The sequence below is a fragment of the Xyrauchen texanus genome, chromosome 4 (assembly GCF_025860055.1).
Source record: "Xyrauchen texanus isolate HMW12.3.18 chromosome 4, RBS_HiC_50CHRs, whole genome shotgun sequence".
NCBI classification, from domain to species: domain Eukaryota; kingdom Metazoa; phylum Chordata; class Actinopteri; order Cypriniformes; family Catostomidae; genus Xyrauchen; species Xyrauchen texanus.
The window spans coordinates 4,114,936-4,134,394 of NC_068279.1; the positions used below are offsets into that span (position 1 = coordinate 4,114,936).

Genomic DNA, 19,459 nt, shown 5'->3' on the forward strand with positions numbered 1-19,459 from the left:
CTAAAAGCTAAACCAATACAGAGTCCAAATGGTGGACTTGTATACAGTATTTTTTGCATTTTGTTACTCTGGGCTGATTGAGCGACCATCCTGCCAATCACAGGTGAGTTTCATGAGCCGAAACCACCTTTATGTTATAGGCCGTCAGTCAGACCGTCTAATCAATGCGGCTCCGTTCATTTCTACAAAGTTGCTTTCAAAAATGGCCACTGAATCGTTAAATGGATCCGAACTAATTTTGGTGAATGAAGTCAAAATATTAGAGCCACTTGGATACATTTAAATCCCACAATGCACAAGCACAGAGTAAAAAATAAAAATCTGCACATGCACGATTGACATTACTGTACTGTACATTAAAATTTAGTAATACTTGAATCTTTAAAATACTACAAATATTAAAGGTAAATAATATGTAATATATTAATATAATATTATTGTGGAGGCGAGGGCGTTGTCGAGCACCCATCTGGGGAGAGAGAAAGCGGTAAGGGCATCCACCTGAGATGAATTGTGACTAGTGACCATCTCTATGTTCACAGTGAGAGTCGGGGGTGATAATAGATGGCCTGCAAAGTCTGTCCCCTGAGAGAGATTCTTGTGTTGAGTGAAAGGGACAGACTTTTCAGGCCATCTATTATCACCCCCGACTCTCACTGTGAACATAGAGATGGTCATTAGTCACAATTCATCTCTGGTGGATGCCCTTACCCCTTTCTCTCTCCCCAGATGGGTCCTCGACAACGCTCGCCTCCACACTTACATATTAATATATACTATAATATAGTAATACTGCACTGTAAGTGTTGGGTCTGTGCGCCACGCACTGTGTCCCCCCACACACTTTTAAAATGACTGCTACGCCCCTGCTCCTATCAACTGCTCCTATTTTTTCTGGTATAGTTGACATGGTGGAGAACAACACCAAAGCCATTTTTTTACCATCCATACGTCCTGTCTAAAAGGTATAATGCCAAACTGTATAATAACTGAAAAGTTTATTATTATGTGTTTTGTCAGCAGCGTTGTAGCATAAGAGTCTCTGAGAATTTACTCCGAATGGTGCCAAAAACAAAAAACATCCAGTGATCGACAGTTCTGCGGATGGAAATGTCTTGTTGATGAGAGAGGTCAACAGAGAATGGCCAGACTGGTTTGAACTGACAAAGTCTACGGTAACTCAGATAACCACTCTGTACAATTGTGCTGAGAAGAATATAATCTCTGAATGCTGTTCTGAGATTTGGGTTGGCGCTGTTTTGGCGGCAGGAGGGGACCTACACAATATTATGTTGATGAAAGTGATGTACTTACTGTACGTTTCCTAAAGTAATATGTGAGTTTTCTTTTTAAACTAACATAACAAACTATCCTGAGACAACTATCCATTATAATCATTAGATTAAACTATATCCTTCACATTAATTATTAGATTAATTTGCAATCTTATACTGCCCCCTAGTGTACATGTATAATATGACAGCTTTAATGAGACACAAGTGACTAAATTATTTACATTTTTATCTAATAGGTAAAAGCTTTATTTCATATTTATTTAGCATTGAACACACAATAACAATATATTTAAACAACAAAACAAATACAATTCACTTCTTTTTTTTTTTTTACATTAGTTTGAGATAAAAAGAAATGTCACTATTATAAATTATAGATCAGGAAAGATCTTATCATAGCATATAATAAGGATATATATATATTTTTTATAGCATTAATAGCTCTAAGAGTATTTATTAAGTAATCAACTTATAAGAATTCTGCAAATCCAGTCAATTTTATGATAAGGTTTTGCTTGTGAATATAAAATGTAGTTGCATGAAGTTTTGTTTTTGTTTTCATAATAACAAATAATGTCCTTAAGATTGACATTATAACTACACTTTAAATTGGAGAAACAATGACTCAATGTACACCAGTAGGTAAACGTTTTAGGCCTATACATTATTACTTTTAGGTCATGTGACATAATGTAGCGTCCTACAGTTTGAAATGTTTATCATTGCATACTGCGTACTTCTTCACATACTGTTTTTGAAAATAGTCGACAGAATAGAGTACGGCACAGGATGCAGTACGGCAGTGACAGCAATCAAGGTTTTCTTTTTTTTTTTTTTTTTTGGCGTCTTGTGGATTTTAGACGCCGTTTCAAGTTAAAAAAGATCTTCACCTATTACAAACGCACCTCTAGACACTTGCGCTGCGTTCTGCCAAAGCAATTCTAGCAAGTCAGTCCACTGTCGGCCATCTTTGGAACGCTCTTTAGAGGCTATTTCCAGTCATGACAGTGCAGCTCCTATCTACTTGAATGGGGAAAGATCGAAATTTCCAAAACGGTTGGTCAAGATTACGATCAAATAACATATTTAAAATCAGCAATAAAATCTGACAATATTTGAGTCATTAATTGTGATTATTTACCTCATATTGCGCAAAAAAAAAGCACATTTCCCGGCTTGTATAGCTAATGCGCGTGCGCGTTAGCGAGTTGATTGACAGGCGACATCTGTAACTAAAATATGATTGGCCCTTTACATGTAAGGTGGGACTTCCTTACATCCGTTGACCGCTCTGGTTGACCGTTAGAGCAGCTTGGTTGAGCGTTCCAATTTCTCCCATTCATTTTAATAGAAGTGGCCCATCTCTGCTAAATGCACTGTGTTTTTGCTCGTTTTAGCATGCGAGCTAAATCAGACGAGACTAGCCGATCATCTATCTTGTCGTACTTACCCCGCCCGGATATTGAGAGGCTGTGTTGCGAGCCGTGTCACTTCATTCTAGCTGTTTTAACATATTTATCCATTACACACACTCAGAACTGCACAATGTCCATGGATATAACGTTTCTCGGGACCGGCTCAGCGTACCCGTCTCCCAATCGCGGCGCTTCAGCTCTTGTTTTAAGAACTGAAGGCGAAAACTGGTTGTTTGATTGTGGAGAGGGAACACAGACTCAGTTCATGAAGAGTCAACTCAAAGCGGGTGAGTGTCACTCTCACTCAATTTATGTTCAGTATTTACATTTAAATATATTAACGGGTTCACACAGAGGAGCGCTATGGCAAGCTCTTTTAACATGTATTACATAAACCTTGCAAGTGTCTATTGTATGTTACAAGTACTTATTTCTACACTCAAAACAATTAATTTAAGATTTACGCATTTTAATTTCATAACAAAATTCCGTTAAATTAAAATAAAGTATGAATATTTTAAGTTTTATTAATTAAATTTAGTTAAAGATTACGCAATACAATTTGATGGAATTTTCTAATGAAATTGAAATGTGTAAATCTTAAAACAAATAGGCTAAAATATTTTATTTGAGTAACTAGGGGTACAACAGGGCTAAGGGCTCCCCGGGGGTAAAAGGCTCAGTTGATATTATTTTCTCCCAAAATACTAAATGGCAACAAAAACTTTGTGACCAGAAAAAAAAGCTAAACTTCCTTAAGGTGTCCTTTAGACCCGTTGTACCCCAAGTACTCCATTAGTGATTATCTATATATTATTTTACTTGTTCATTACTTCATACTTATTCCAGTAAACACTATTAGTCACTAGTACTATTTTAATACACTAAAATAAAATAATTTTAAGATTTAAGCATTTCAATTCTATAACAAAATTCCATCAAATTGAATTGAGTAATCTTTAACACAAAAAAATGAATATTTTATTACATTTATTAAAATATTAAATTACATTTGATCAATTTCTGATGGAATTTTGTTATGAAATTGAAAAGAGTTAATCTTAAAAACTGGCTAAAATTATTTTGTGTGTGTGTGTGTGTGTGTGTGTGTGTGTGTGTGTGTGTGTGTGTGTGTGTGTGTGTGTGTGTGTATATAACGTACAGTAGTTACTAGTAAGTATTCCAATAGTGATTATCATTTTCAATTTTACTAGTTCTTGTTCATTAGATCCTAGTACTTATTCCAGTAGACATTAGTCTGTCTATATTCAATAGTCACTTGTATTTATTCTTTAATACACTAATATATATATATAGATAGATATATTAGGGCTGTCAATCAATTAAAATTTGTAATCAAATTAATTACATGGTGTCCCGATTAATTAATCGTGATTAATCACATATACAAATATTTTCTGAGAAAGCCCCTCATATAACAATAATTCAATATATAAAGATTATACATATTAATATCAATATATAATTATGCATAGATATCTTTAAATATTTAAAATTATATATTTATACATATATAAAATAAAAATATTCAGATAATTAAAATACATTACATTCTTGTGGCAGAAGAGTTCATCATTAATAAGACAATATAAAAAGTTGCTTTAGAATGCAATGTATTGTTTACGACCATATTATTGATCATAAGTCAATCATTGGCACACAGTTCACAGCAATCCATTACACAAGTGAATTTGTCAATCAGAGATTTATTATGAGGGCTTGCTTAAGGACCCGTCAATGTACACCTGCGTCAGACATGCTTGTGTAGCATCTCAGGTGTGTTGCATCATAAACATAAAATGTTTAGGTCACTGTGTCAAGTTAAATATAGTTTAATACCCAATCTACCCAAACACATCTTGAGATCCCTTAGTTCGCATTTGTGCTCCATCAAGTGTTTTAAACGCAAGAATGTAACGCATGTTTGTGTTGTTGCTGGTGAAGTGTTTTTCTTCACTGTATAAACTGTGTGTTGCTCATACAGCTGAAATTTCACTTACTGCCCTCTGGAGTAAACAGGTGGTACTACAAGCTTGCATGGACGTGATTAATTGCGTAAATATTTATACCGCGTTATTTTTTTGTCAAATTAATCGTACTGAATTAACGCATTAAATCGACAGCACTAATATATAAATATATATATGATTTACACATTTCAGTTTAATAACAAAATTCCATCAAATTGTATCTCAATACAATTTATTAAATAACCTTTAACAAATAAAATGTAAAAAATACATATTTTAAGTTTTATTAATTAAATTTTTGATGAAATTTTGTTATGAGATTTTAATACATAAATCTTAAATTTAGACTAAAATATTGTTTTGCGTGTACTTATTCCTTTGCTACCATAGTAATGTACTATTTGTAGTAAATAATAGACACGAATGTCAAGATTTTAGGTTCAAATGTAAATGGAAAATGTATATTTTTCCTCTACAAACACTTTATCACTATTTTTATCACTTTTTGACATTTAATCTAAAAGTCATTTCATGATCGCATTTTTGTTTTTTTGATAAGGTGATGATTTAAAAAGCAACATTTTGTCAGCTTCTGTGTTTAAGCTTTTTTAAATTGCTACCTCTATACATTTTAATGTATGTTGGGACATATGCATTCAGAAAGGTTATAGGGTTGACAGTTTTACAAGTTTATTAAGTCTTACAGTGTTAAAGGTCCTGAAACTACAAATGCTTCTTAGAAAGAGAATTTAAATCTGATATTTCGACAAATATCCAGTTTTCAGATATCAGATCCACACAAAATCATGATAGCAGTGTTGATGTTATACATAAGACATTATATCTTTATTATGTAAAAGGAGACTTTTAACTTGCTGAAAGGATGCTGATGAAAGAGAACAATAGGACGGTGACAGTGTTGACACACCAGGGGCCGGTTGCATAAAACTGTTTTAGACTAGTCTTACTAGTTAGTCGTCTAAAATGTTAGTCTTAATTTTTTCATTCAGCTGCATAAAAACTTAGATCAGTCTAATTAAAGACCAAAATGTAAGACCGCACACCTCAGGCTAACGTTGTTTACATAACTGTCAGCTGAGCCAGTGGGGGCTGAAAGGGGCTTGAGTTGAGACTTGGTTGAAGACTTTGACTTCAAAAATGGTAACAAAATGTTGTGTTTTTAATTATTTGGGTTAAATCATTAAATATGTTCATTTAAAATAAATTTTGAAGCATTGTAGTCCTCGAATAAGCAAATATTCTGAGCGAATAAAAAATGGATTGAGCGTCCACTGTCGGCCATTTTTTAAGCTGTTCAGTGTCTTATATTTCCCACAATGCAATGCAAATTGGACTGTCTTACTAAAGACAACTGTGAGCTTGTTTTATGCAACAGGCTTTCTATGGCGTCTTTAGCTAGTCAAACTAATTGTTAGATGCAGTCTTAAGTTAATGGCTATGTTTATGCAACCGGCCCCTGGGCCCAACTTGACATTTTAGCCTGGCCAGACTGGGTCAAGTATCGTATGTCACATGAACAAAAAAATATGTAAAAAAAAACAGTGTTTCTTTGAAATGGGAAATTCACTTGAGCATCATGTGTCAGTGGAAGCAAGGAAATCTGACCTTTTGTATACAAAGGAGTTTGCATGGTCACACATTTGCTTATATTTGATTAGTGATTGAGAAAAGTGGGGTAGTTCACTAATGTTACATCCTCATGTTCTTCTCCACCTTCCAGTTCAGTAGCTCCTCCTAATAATCACCGGTCTCCGGTGATTGGCTGAAGATAAAAGGGAGAACAATGACAGCAGACTTTCTGATCCCATTGTATCTGTTCAGTTGTCTCATGATGAGCTTTTGTTCCCTGATCAGGCAAAATCAGCAAGATTTTCATCTCTCATCTCCATGGTGACCATCTCTTTGGTCTTCCTGGTTTACTGTGCACCATCAGCCTGAGCTGTACCCCCCAACCGGATCAGCCTCCGCCCTGCGTGGAAATCTACGGCCCGCAGGGATTACGGCACTTCCTACGCGTGGCATTAGAGCTGTCCAGCTCTCAGCTGATGTTCTCGTATGCCGTCCATGAACTGGAGACGTCATGTGACCAGTGCCCTGCAGAGGGGCATCTCAGTCCTACTCAGACCACCAGCAGCGATGCTCTTCATCCGCAGGAGCAGCCTGGCAGAAGCATACACCTGGACCCTGACACTGACTGTTACAGCCTCATTGAAGACAAACAGTTTGTGGTAAAAGCGTTCAGGTTGTACCACAGAGTTCCATCATTCGGGTTCTCCATGGAAGAGAGAGAACGTCCAGGACGACTCAACACAGACCTGTTAAAAAAACTAGGTAAACCGTTTAATGCACAAAAGATTTCTAAATGCACAACTATTGTTAGCATTAGGGATTAGAACAAACGACAAACCTTAAATATTAAACTTCTGTGTGCAACTTTAAGCTTTTTATTATTTTACGATTTACAGTATGTTGTAACAATAATTGTAACTGGGTGTTTCTTCGACTTCAGGCACTTTTAGGTCTGTGAATTTTCTCCCCAATTTGGAATTCCCAATGCGCTCAAATTCCTCGTTGTGGCATAGTGACTCGCCTCAATCCGGGTGGTAGAGGACGAATCTCCGTTGCCTCCGCTTCTGAGACTGCCAATTCGTTCATGTTATCACGTGGCTTGTTGACCATGTTACCGTGGAGACATAGCGCATGTGGAGGCTTCACGCTATTCTCCGCGGCATCCACGCGCAACTCGCCTTGCACCCCACCGAGAGCAAGAACCACGTTGTAGCGACCACGAGGAGGTTACCCCATGTGACTCTACCCTCCCTAGCAACTGGGCCAATTTGGTTGCTATAGGAGACCTTGCTGGTGTCACTTAGCACGCCCTAGATTCGAACTTGTGACTCCAGGGGTGGTAGTCAGCGTCTTTACTCGCTGAGCTACCCAGGCCCCCGGAAATGGCCATTTTTAAAGGTGTACTCCGTAACGTTTTGCTCGTCATCCTTGACTTACAGTGGTACCTAGTGGTGTGGATGCAGCATCATTCAAAATTAATAGTTTTCAGTTACAGACAGGGCCGTATTAATGCACTGACTTACTGGGGCATAAACCCAGCGAGGCCTGAACATCCATTTTTTCCTAAATAATTTAGCCACAGTACAGAATAAACACCTTGGATTGTTGTGGTTATTTTCTCTTGAGTTTGCTAAAATATGCTGACCTGGAAGCTTTTAGTGCCTGTGATATCTAGGTGATACAGTCGCTTATCTGTTTTAGTTTGTGACCTGTGTGATGTCTCAAGGCAGCTAGCATTCGGTCGGATTAGCCAGTTTGTGGCTTCCTGACCTGGGCCCCAGTTAGTCAAATACTATCACCTATGAGACTGCTTTGCATCAGCTCCAAGGTGTTTACCTAATATTTAGGTCTGGGGTTTGGGTTGGGGGGGTTCAGTTTATAAAATATGCATTCCTATTCACTGTATTACAGCCTGAACACCTGAAAACTACTCACTTTACAACTCACTTTTGGCGCCCCTCTGTGGACATTACACACAGAAAATGGTGCAGAAAGCACATGCTCATACGCCCAACAACACTTAGTGCTTTGGCCACTGGGGGCAGTGTTTTGAATTTCGGTAAGCAAAGACCAATTTTAGCAAAAGAACCGTCAACCTTCTGTTTCCGATTTCACTGTGAGATCTGTCTGGTGAATGAGACCGCGAATAACTTGCAATTTCATGGTTCAACCACAGATGTCGATAGTGAGCCCAGAAGTCTGTAGTGTACCTTTTAAGGAGAGTGCTATTTGTCTTTAAATGACCCCTAAAAAGTCATCTTTTGTCTCTTGCAGGTTTGAAGCCGGGTCCACTTTTTGGCCGTCTGAAAAATGGGCAATCTGTGACACTTGAGAGTGGCCGTATATTGACCTCCAGCGAGGTGCTGGAGCCGCCACTGAAGGGCCGTAAAGTGTGTGTGTTTGGGGACTGCAGCACAGTGCTAGGGGAGGGGTTTAAAAGGGCGTGTCAGGGGGCGGACGTGCTGGTGCATGAGGCCACTCTGGAGGACGGGCAGAGCGAGAAGGCAATCGAACATGGACACAGCACTCCCAGTATGGCCGCTGCGGTGGCGCTCGCCTGCGAGGCACGCATGCTGGTGCTGTATCACTTCAGTCAACGCTACAAACCCGAAACTCTGCGACGTGATGGGGAAGACGACGTTACGGAGCTCAAGAGACAGGCTGAACTTGTGCTGCAAGGATCGGGCACAGAGGTCATTCTCGCTGAAGACTTTCTCACACTGCCTGTTGCGCTCAAGAAGAATTAGTCATAGGTACTTGTTACACATGTGTATGAAAATGTTTTATTGTTAAAGGGATAGTTCACCCAAAATTCAAATTCTCTCAACATTTACATTCAATCCCAGATGTGTATTAGTTTCTTCCTTCTGCAGAACACAAATTAAGATTTTTAGAAGAATATCTCAGCTCTGTAGGTCCTCACAATGCAAGTAAATGGTAACCAACATTTTGAAGCTTCAAAAAGCACATAAAAGCAGCATGAAAGTAATTCATACGACTTCAGTGATTTTATTCATGTCTTAAGAAGCAATCTAATCGATTTTGGGTGAGAATAGACCAAATTGTTACAAATTTTTGTTTTGGTCACCATTCACTAGCATTGTATAGACCTATAGAACTGAGATATTCTTCCAAAAATATTAATTTGTGTTGTGCAGATGAAAGAAAGTTGTACGCATCTGAACTATTTCTTGAAACCAATTCTGTCTTTCTTGGAACATAAAAGGAGCCTCAGTTACCATTCAATTTCATTATATGGAAAAAAGGTGCAATAAAGGTGAATGGTGACTGAGGTGACTTGAGTCATTGTGCCTAAAATCTCCTTTTGTGTTCCATGGAAGAAAGTAAGTAATTATGGGTTTGGAATTGGATTTTCATTGTTTTAAGATCTTTCAAATCTATCCCTTTAAACACTCATGGCCATATTTCAATACTAGGAATTTTTTAAAAAATAAATAAAGTTTTATTCAAGATTGAATTTTGGAGTGCAAATTAATGCTTGTAAACTCAAAGTGCTTACAGACTGGTGCGAAATGTGTGAGCCTGTAAAGTGTATATATAATCATCTGAGTGTATTATTCATTATTTATCAAAAACAGATTGGTGGACCAATGGCTTCGGGTCAGTAAGGCTTCATTTTATGAGGTGCAAAATATTAACGTCATATGCAATAAACCAGGGGTATTCAACATTTTCAGGTTAGAGGCCACTTTTATAAAACGCTGTGTTGCAGTGATGTGGTGGTGGCATAGTGGGCTAAAGCACATAACTGGTAATCAGAAGGTTGCTGGTTCGACCCCCAGAGCCACCACTATTGTGTCCTTGAGCAAGGCACTTAACTCCAGGTTGCTTCAGGGGAATTGTCCCTGTAATAAGGGCACTGTAAGTCGCTTTGGATAAAAGCATCTGACAAATGCATAAATGTAAATGTAAAATGACACCGTGTGTAATGATACGTCATTTGGTTTTAAGCTGTTTTGAGGGTGACAATGACACTCAGTTTCAAATAGATAATAAAGGTATTTCAGTTTTAACTTTTCCTATGTTAAAATACTTTCTCCTATACCAGATTAATATGCCCAGACAACTATAAGTAAACCTGTAAGTTAATTTTCACAAAAACTGTAAGCACTGTGTCCCTATGGCATTATACATATTGCTCTGTTTGTTTTTGTCGACCCGTCCAGCTTGACACAACAACATTGACTCAACCAATGATGTGAGTTGGAGGCGGAACTACGCTTTTGCAACTCTGTTTGGTGGCTTTCCTGGCACAGAAATTACACACTTCAGCTTTAAAAACACATTTTCAATAAAATCTAGTTAAACTGGTTCTGTACTGACTTCATTAAAAGCTTTTCAAGGGTGTAAAACAATTAAGAAACAAAAACACAACTATTTATCTACAGCTAGAAATACCAAAGTCCAATAACACTCTTTCTATTTACTATAAATATGCATTTTCACATTCTAATTTAGCTTTTTGGCAATTTGCATCCTTCATGCATATCGCCACCTAGTGGTCAGTGCAATTCAAAGGTAGATATTTAGAGTAAACAATTACTTATTGATCGCTTTTTCATACACACTTATCATATCTCTTCAGAAGACATGGACTTAAGCACTGAGTCTTATGGATTAATTTTAGGCTCCATGCTTTATAGGTCCATGTCTTCTGAAGAGATATGATAAGTGTGGGTGAAAAACCAATCAATAAGTAATTGAATCAATATATCACGTCCCGTATTGATTCGATATGGGATGCATAATTTAATCTTTAAATACGGGACAATCCCGTGTTTTATGGGACAGGTGTCAACCCTAACTAAGGGTTGAAGGAATAGTTTACCCAAAAATGAAAATTCTCTCATCCATACGGGACGTGATTTGTCCAAGATTTTTGCAGGTCATATGGTGTCATGGCTAAATCGTTCCAGATCGTTATTTTAACATTGATATAAGTTGGACATTTTGCCTACGGTGGGTAAGGGACCGTCTAAAAAGTCCACACGTTGTGCTAATTATTTTAATTTATATTGTTCAAAAACAGGTTCAATGTAAATGTTCAATAAGGTCTACAAAATTACATAGATCGAACCATGTATTAATACAATCACTGAGTCATAAAGACAAGAACTACAAGAGAAGGGGAAAAAAATATTATAAAGTAAATAAAAAAATACAAACAAAAAATCACCAATACACACACACACACACATACATATATATATATATATATATATATATATATATATATATATACATAAATAGAATAAAGAAGATGAATATAAAAAAATATATTTGTATAAGTCGTATCAGGAAAGTTCTAATTTGAGCATATAAGAAAGGATATCCATTTTTCTTTTTTTATTACTCTCAAAGCATTTATTGCTAAAACTGTGGAGGATGTGGTAAAGGACGATCTGCATACATGACTCATACATGACTTCAAAAGTGGCAAACCTACCCGTTATATATTGCATGTTAAATTTAGTGACATGTTATTATCTATATTTGTAATCCAAGTTAATGTACGGATGTAAATACGTTAATAAGTTTTGCTAGACCAATCAAATAATGAATGTTAAAAATCAAGGCTGATACAGTATCCCACACAGCTGAGTTTGTTCTGTTGTATATATCATAAAATCTCTTTTAGGTACTTGGTGCCCTAGGCGAGATCCTTAACTCCCCAAACCCATAACATAAGACAGTCATTATCTTAACATTATCTTTCTATCAAATCCAACACCATATTCTTGAGTAATCATGCTAAATTAATAATTGGTACTAGAAAATCACTTACCATTATATCAAACCTAGCTGAAAGCTATTTGGTTCATTAAATGAAGCTTAACATTGACTTTGTGTTTGAGTTGCTACTGTATGAAATAGACTGGCATGTGTTAAGGTCAATATTAGGTCAAAAATGGCAAAAACTCGTCAGTCAATCATTGTTTTGAGGAATGAATGCTATACAATGCTTGAAATTGCCCAAAAAACTGAAGATTTCATCCAAAGGTGTCACTACAGTCTTCAAAGACAAAGCACAACTGACTCTATCAAGGACAGAAAGAGATGTGGAAGACCAGATGTGCAACTAAACAAGAGGATAAGTACATCAGAGTCTCTAGTTTGAGAAATAGACGCCTCACATGTCCTCCGCTGACAGCTTCATTGAATTCTACCCGCTCAACACCAGTTTCATGTACAACAGTAAAGAGAAGACTCAGGAGGACTTATGGGAAGAATTGCAAAGAAAAAGCCACTTTTGAAACAGAAAAACAAAAAGAAAAGGTTCGAGTGGGCAAAGAAACACAGACATTGGACAACAGATAATTGGAAAAGAGTGTTACGGATCTAAACCCCATTGAGCTTTTGTGGGATCAGCTAGACTGTAAGGTCCGTGAGAAGTGCCCGACAAGACAGACACATCTATGGCAAGTGCTACAGGAAGTGTGGGGTGAAAGGTCAAGTGCTACAGGAAGTGTGGGGTGAAAGGTCACCTGAGTATCTGGACAAACTGACAGCTAGAATGGCAAAGATCTGCAAAGCTGTCATTGCTGCACGTGGAGGATTTTATTTATGAGAACTCTTTGAAGTAGTTTAAGAAGTTCTGAACATTTTTTCTTTTTTATCAAATTGTAATAGTAATTTTTCACATTATTAATGTCCTGACTATACATTATGATCAGTTGAACGCCACTTTGGTGAATAAAATCTTTCCATTCGTGCAAAATCTGTACATTATTCCAAACTTTTGGCCGCCAGTGTGTGTGTGTGTGTGTATATATATATATATTTGGTGAATTATATTTAATGTGCATTATACATAACTTAAATTGCACAATTGAATTATAGAGACAATAAATAATAATAATAATAATAATAATAATATAAAAATTGCAGAATACTTACAGATTGCTTCTTGTGCTATCACAAATAATACCTAATTTCAAATTTAACCCTCCCCCTCCTAGATTTCATTGCTGCAAAATAATCAATGACTTTGTCAAATCTGCTGAGCAATAACATCTTTGATACTTATTTTCACAAGACCACGAGTCGATCCTGTGTCACAGTGTACCTATACTGTTGATTATGGTTATCTTATGTTTGTGCGGAATGTAACAATTGTTTATTGCCCGTGATTGACCTAAGGTTCAAATGCAGCTTTACAATGGTAGTTGTAAGCTTGTACCAAATCAGCATATGTGTGGGCGGGGCTTACACACGCACCCGGTGACATCACGCATCTTACGTAGAGACAATGTCCGTTCGTTTGCGCCATGAAACGTAAGTGTTACTCGTATCGTTTCCTTTTATTTTGACATTTGACTTCATATTTTACTACATCTCTAGCATAGTCACTTCATTAGTTTATTTCGTCTATATTTCGGTGAATGTCTGTGGGAGTCTGCCTGTTAGATAGCTTGTTAGATTCTGAAATCGCGGTGGTTTTGTCAGTGACGTGATTTATTATTGTCCAGTTTCGCATATTTTAACTGTTAGAATGTGAGTTATAATTATTTTAATTAATATCGTGTGGCGTTAATGTTTATATATAGTGTATTTATGAGTCAGGACGAGTTTATTGCTTTGCCATGTGATTCCAGGATTAAAACAAATGTTTTTCATAGACTGACTGATTAACAATTCGCCATTAATATAATCTGAATTGCGTGTAAATTACTTGAGATCATCAGTACTAATCACACGTGTTATGTTATTTTATTTTTTTTTTAGAAACAACCCTCTAATGGATCAAAATTCTGTTAGTTCTATCTATCTGTCTGTCTGGCTCATTTTATTTTTATAATTAATCATCTATAAAAACTTTTTTTTTTTTTAAAGAAAATTACCTTCAATATCTTTAATTTGTCAAATATTATTATAGATATGTTACAATATTATTTGTTTATAGTAAAGTATTTATTTATCATTTTGATTTTCTAAAAAAAAAACTTTCTATAATGTTTGTTCTTTTGATTTTAATTCGGTCTGTCTGTCTTTTTATCTACTGTATCTGTCTGTATGTATGTCTGTCTTACTGTCTATCTATCTATCTATCTATCTATCTATCTATCTACTGTCTATCTGTCTATCTTTTTATCTACTGTATCTATCTATCTGTCTGTATGTCTGTCTAACTGTCTACCTGTCTTTATATCTATCTATCTTTCTGTCTATCTATCTATCTCTATCTATCTGTCTGTCTGTCTTTTTATCTATCTGTATGACTGTCTACCTGTCTTTGTATCTATCTATCTATATATCTGTCTTTCTGTCTATCTATTTGTCTGTCTGTCTGTCTATGTAATTTTACCTATATTTGCATCTATCTATCTATCTATCTATCTATCTATCTATCTATCTATCTATCTACCTATCTATCTGTCTGTTTGTCTTTTTATCTACTGTATCTATTTGTCTCTATGTCTGTCTAACTGTCTACCTGTCTTTGTATCTATCTTTCTGTCTGTCTGTCTATCTATTTGTCTGTATGTCATTTTACCTATATTTGCATCTATCTATCTGTCTGTCTGTCTGTCTACAGTATCTATCTATCTATCTATCTATCTATCTATCTATCTATCTATCTATCTATCTATCTACTGTCTGTTTGTCTTTTTATCTACTGTATCTATCTGTCTCTATGTCTGTCTAACTGTCTACCTGTCTTTGTATCTATCTATGTATCTGTCTGTCTGTCTGTCTATCTATTTATCTGTCTGTCTGTATGTCATTTTACCTATATTTGCATCTATCTATCTGTCTATCTGTCTGTCTGTCTGTCCCTATTATCCATCCATCCATCATCACACTTTCTTTTCCATCCATCCATCCATCTGTAGTGCAAAGTGTTAACACTCTCTCTCTTTGTGTCTATAGACCGGTGCAGATCAAGTTTTGACATGAAGGTGTGAGGAACGACACTCAGGAGATTTAACGTTGATGTGTTTATTCTCGCCTGCGTTTGAGTCCATTCGTGCGATATGTCTGTGTCCAGCACCCCCACCAGTAATGATGCTTGTCTAAGCATCGTTCACAGCCTCATGTGCCATCGACAGGGTGGAGAGAGCGAGTCTTTCGCCAAGAGAGCCATAGAGAGTTTGGTGAAGAAGCTGAAAGAGAAGAAAGATGAGTTAGACGCTCTGATTACTGCCATCACGACGAATGGTTCTCACCCCAGTAAATGTGTGACTATACAGCGCACGCTAGACGGCAGACTACAGGTCTGTATTTAAGTAGTACATCTTGACACTGGTAGTGGTGGTGGTGGTGGTGTAGTGGTCTAATGCACATAACTGGTAAACTGGTAATCAGAAGGTTGCTGGTTCGATCCCCACACCACCATTGTGTCCTTGAGTAAGGCACTTAACTCCAAGTTACTCCGGGGGGATTGTCCCTGTAATAAGTGCACTGTAAGTCGCTTTGGATAAAAGCGTCTGCCAAATGCATAAATGTAAAATGTAAATGACACTCATTTGTAGTGGTACTGCACATAAAGGAATAGTTCACCCGATAATGATAATTCTCTCATCATTTACTTGCCCTTATGCTGTCACAAACTGGTATGACTTTCTTGCTCTGTGGTTCACAAACAAAGATTATTTGAAGTATGTATTATGTGTTGTTGACCAATGTAAGTCAATGGGGTCCAAAACTTTCAAACTTTCAAAATCACATAAAGGCAGCATAAAAGTAATCCATAAGTCTCATGTGGTTTAATCCATGCCTTCTGAAGTGATACGATCGGTTTTTGGAAGAGAACAGACCAAAATGTAACTCCTAATAATTTTTTTGGCGAACTATCCCAAATTATGTGCAACCCTAAATTCAGTCAAATAAAATATGATGGTAATGATGTTCCATGTTGACTAGAGCAAAGATGTTACATTTTAGAAAGTATTGCTCCAGCTCTCCCTATAGAATAATTTGTGATGAGTTCTGGTGTGATTATGTGTAAATGGTTTTTTGTTTGTTTGTTCAGGTGGCTGGTCGTAAAGGATTTCCTCACGTAATGTATGCTCGACTGTGGCGATGGCCAGACTTGCACAAGAATGAACTGAAGCACATGAAATACTGTCAGTTTGCCTTTGACCTCAAATGCGACAGTGTTTGTGTGAACCCGTACCACTACGAAAGGGTCGTGTCCCCCAGCATTGGTGAATTGTTTTCTGTTTTCTCTAGCTGTGATTTGAAATTTTATTACACAAACATTTAATTTTGAGGATATCAGTTACTGTATGCTATAATTCTATAGGCCGATTTATGCTTCTGCGCCTTTCCTGCGGTGTAGCCTGACATGCACCTCATGGGTTTGGTGGCCTCCTTGCTCGCACATGCTTTTTCAGTTTTCCCACAAAATCGGATTGAGGTCAGGGCTTTGTGGTGGCCACTCCAATACCTTGACTTTGTTGTCCTTAAGCCATTTTGCCACAACTTTGGAAGGTATGCTTGAAGATATTGTCCATTTGGAAGACCCATTTGCGACCGAGCTTCAACTTCCTGGCTGATGTCTTGAGATGTTGCTTCAATATATCCACATCATTTTCCTTCCTCGTGATGCCATCTATTTTGTGAAGTGCACCAGTACCTCCTGCAGCAAAGCACCCCCACAACATGATGCTGCCACCCCCATGCTTCACGGCTGGGATGGTGTTCCTCGGCTTGCAAGCCTCACCCCTTTCCCTCCAAACATAATGATGGTCATTATGGCCAAAAAGTTCCATTTTTGTTTCATCAGACCAGAGGAAATTTCTCCAAAAAGTAAGATCTTTGTACCCATGTGCACTTGCAAATTGTTGTCTGGCTTTTTATGGTGGTTTTGGAGCAGTGGCTTCTTCCTTGCTGAGCAGCATTTCAGGTTATGTTGATATAGGACTTGTTTTACTGTGGATATAGATACTCGTCAACCTGTTTCCTCCAGCATCTTCACAAGGTCCTTCGCTGTTGTTCTGGGATTTGCACTTTTCACACCAAACTACGTTCCTCTCTAGGAGACAGAATGCGTCTCTTTACTGAGCGGCATGATGGCTGGATGGTCCCATGGGGTTTATACTTGCGATCTGTTGTTTGTACAGATGAACGTGGCACCTTCAGGTTTTTGGAAATTGCTCCCAAGGATGAACCAGACTTATGGAGGTCCACAAAGTTTTTACTGAGGTCTTTGCTGATTTCTTTTGATTTTCCCATGATGTCAAGCAAAGAGGCATTGAGTTTTTAGGTAGGCTCTAAAATACATCCACAGGTACACCTCCTATTAGAAGCTAACTGACTAATTGTATAAAGGCTTTACATCATTTTCTGGAATTTTTCAAGCTGCTTAAAGGCACAGTTAACTTAGTGTTTGTAAACATCTGACCCACTGGAATTGTGATATAGTCAATTAAAAGTGAAACAATCTGTCTGTAAACAATTGTTGTAAAAAATGACTTGTGTCATGCTCAAAGTAGATGTCCTAAACCACTATATTTCATATTAGCACTATAGTTTGCTAATATGAAATCTGTGGAGTGGTTAAAAAATTAGTTTGAATGACTTCAACTTAAGTTTATGTGAACGTCTGACATCAACTGTAGATACTTTGGAATCCACAAATTACAATACCAGTGTTGATTTTTAAAATAACTGTACATTTTAATCAATACAGGCATTTTCTTTCAATACAATTGCATTTTGGCTGTGTATGATGCAGACACACCAAAGCACAACTATAAATGCAACGTGGAGCCTATGGCATTGGTTCGATGCAGAAGTATAAACTGGCCTTAACGTGTGTGTGTTTTAATTCTTGTGCATGCTTTAATTCTTATTTTCATGGTGTCTCTTTAATTTTCAGATCTGTCTGTACTTACACTAGGTGGCCCAGGTGAGTGCAACTGATGCATGCTCGTTTGATTAATATTAAATATGGCTCTCTTAAATACTTGATTCTGATTGGTCAATCATGGCATTTTGTGGTCAAACATTTTTGTATTATGACTGTATAATTGACTTTTGTTCAAGGCAAACGATTTCTTACATGGCTGTGATAGTTTAATGTCTTGTTTCACTCTGTGGTTTCTTTCTTCTCATATAATCAGAGTTAATTTATAAACAAATGTTGTCCTATTTTTTTTCTTTTAATGAAAACATCCTTTAAGTAGAATTTTCAAGTGTCATACCCAAACCCTTTAACCAAATATTCACATTTATTAAAAAAAAAGTTACTTTTAGTAGCTAATCACACTCTTGTGAATTCCTCACGTTCAGACAATTTAGGATATTGTGTTAAACGTGGATTACAAATGCCCAACATGCTATGAATGGATCATTTAAATACATTCATTCTAGATTTTTCTTAATAAAAATAAACAGTTGAACTATTACAGCATTGCTAATATCCTGCAGTAAAAACACATTCTTGTGAATTCATTCAATGTGTATGACTTTATCTTCTGCTGAACACAAACAATACATTTTTGAAGAATATTTCTGCACTGTCGGCCCATACAATGCAAGTGAATGTGGGCAAGAACTTTGAAGCTGCAAAAAGCACATAAAGGTAGCATAAAAGTTATCCATAAGACTCCAGTGGATAAATCCTTGTCTTCAGAAGTGACATGATAGGTGTGGGTGAGAAACGGATCAATATTCAAGTCCTTTTTTACTATAAATCTCCACTTTCAGTTTAACATTTAACTTTTGTTTTTTGTGATTCACATTCTTCATACGTATCGCCACCTACTGGTCGGGGATGGTCAAAAGTGGAGATTTATAGTAAAAAATTACCTAAATATTGATCTGTTTCTCACCTACACTTATCATATCACTTCTTAAACCATTGGAGTCATATGGATTACTTTTATGCTGCCTTTATGTGCTTTTTAGAGCTTAAAAATTTTGGTCACCATTCACTTGTATTGTACGGACACTGAGATATTTTTCTAAAAATCTTTAAGTGTTCAGCAGAAGAAAGAAAGTCATAGTAAATGGTGATAGAATTTACCTTTTTGTGTGAACTATCCCTTTAGCACTGCACATAATAAACTAATATAAGCTTAAATCAATATTTCATATGCATTTATTGATTTATTTGGTATGTAACTGTGTATTAAGCTGGGCAATGTGCAGTCCACCCCTGATCACTGCTGCAGGGTTTATTTTTAGATAATGACTGGCT

The 19,459-nt window shown here is 36.7% G+C and overlaps 2 protein-coding genes across 2 annotated transcripts in view; both read left to right on the forward strand.

The window, feature by feature from the left end:
- The first annotated feature begins 2,755 nt into the window (after positions 1 to 2,755).
- On the forward strand, positions 2,756 to 9,840 carry elac1 (elaC ribonuclease Z 1). The gene is made up of 3 exons (XM_052125609.1): positions 2,756 to 2,997; positions 6,577 to 7,053; positions 8,566 to 9,840. The coding sequence occupies exons 1-3, from the start codon at positions 2,841 to 2,843 to the stop codon at positions 9,036 to 9,038; spliced, it is 1,107 nt and encodes a 368-aa protein (XP_051981569.1). The 5' UTR covers positions 2,756 to 2,840; the 3' UTR covers positions 9,039 to 9,840.
- A 3,697-nt stretch (positions 9,841 to 13,537) lies between these two features.
- smad4b (SMAD family member 4b) overlaps positions 13,538 to 19,459 on the forward strand; it is a 30,605-nt gene continuing 24,683 nt past the window's right edge. Inside the window, exons 1-4 of the mRNA XM_052125607.1 lie at positions 13,538 to 13,587; positions 15,184 to 15,527; positions 16,286 to 16,460; positions 18,137 to 18,166. Of these exons, the coding sequence (XP_051981567.1) occupies positions 15,288 to 15,527; positions 16,286 to 16,460; positions 18,137 to 18,166 (445 nt within the window). The 5' untranslated portion in view covers positions 13,538 to 13,587; positions 15,184 to 15,287. The remainder of the gene's footprint in view (positions 13,588 to 15,183; positions 15,528 to 16,285; positions 16,461 to 18,136; positions 18,167 to 19,459) is intronic.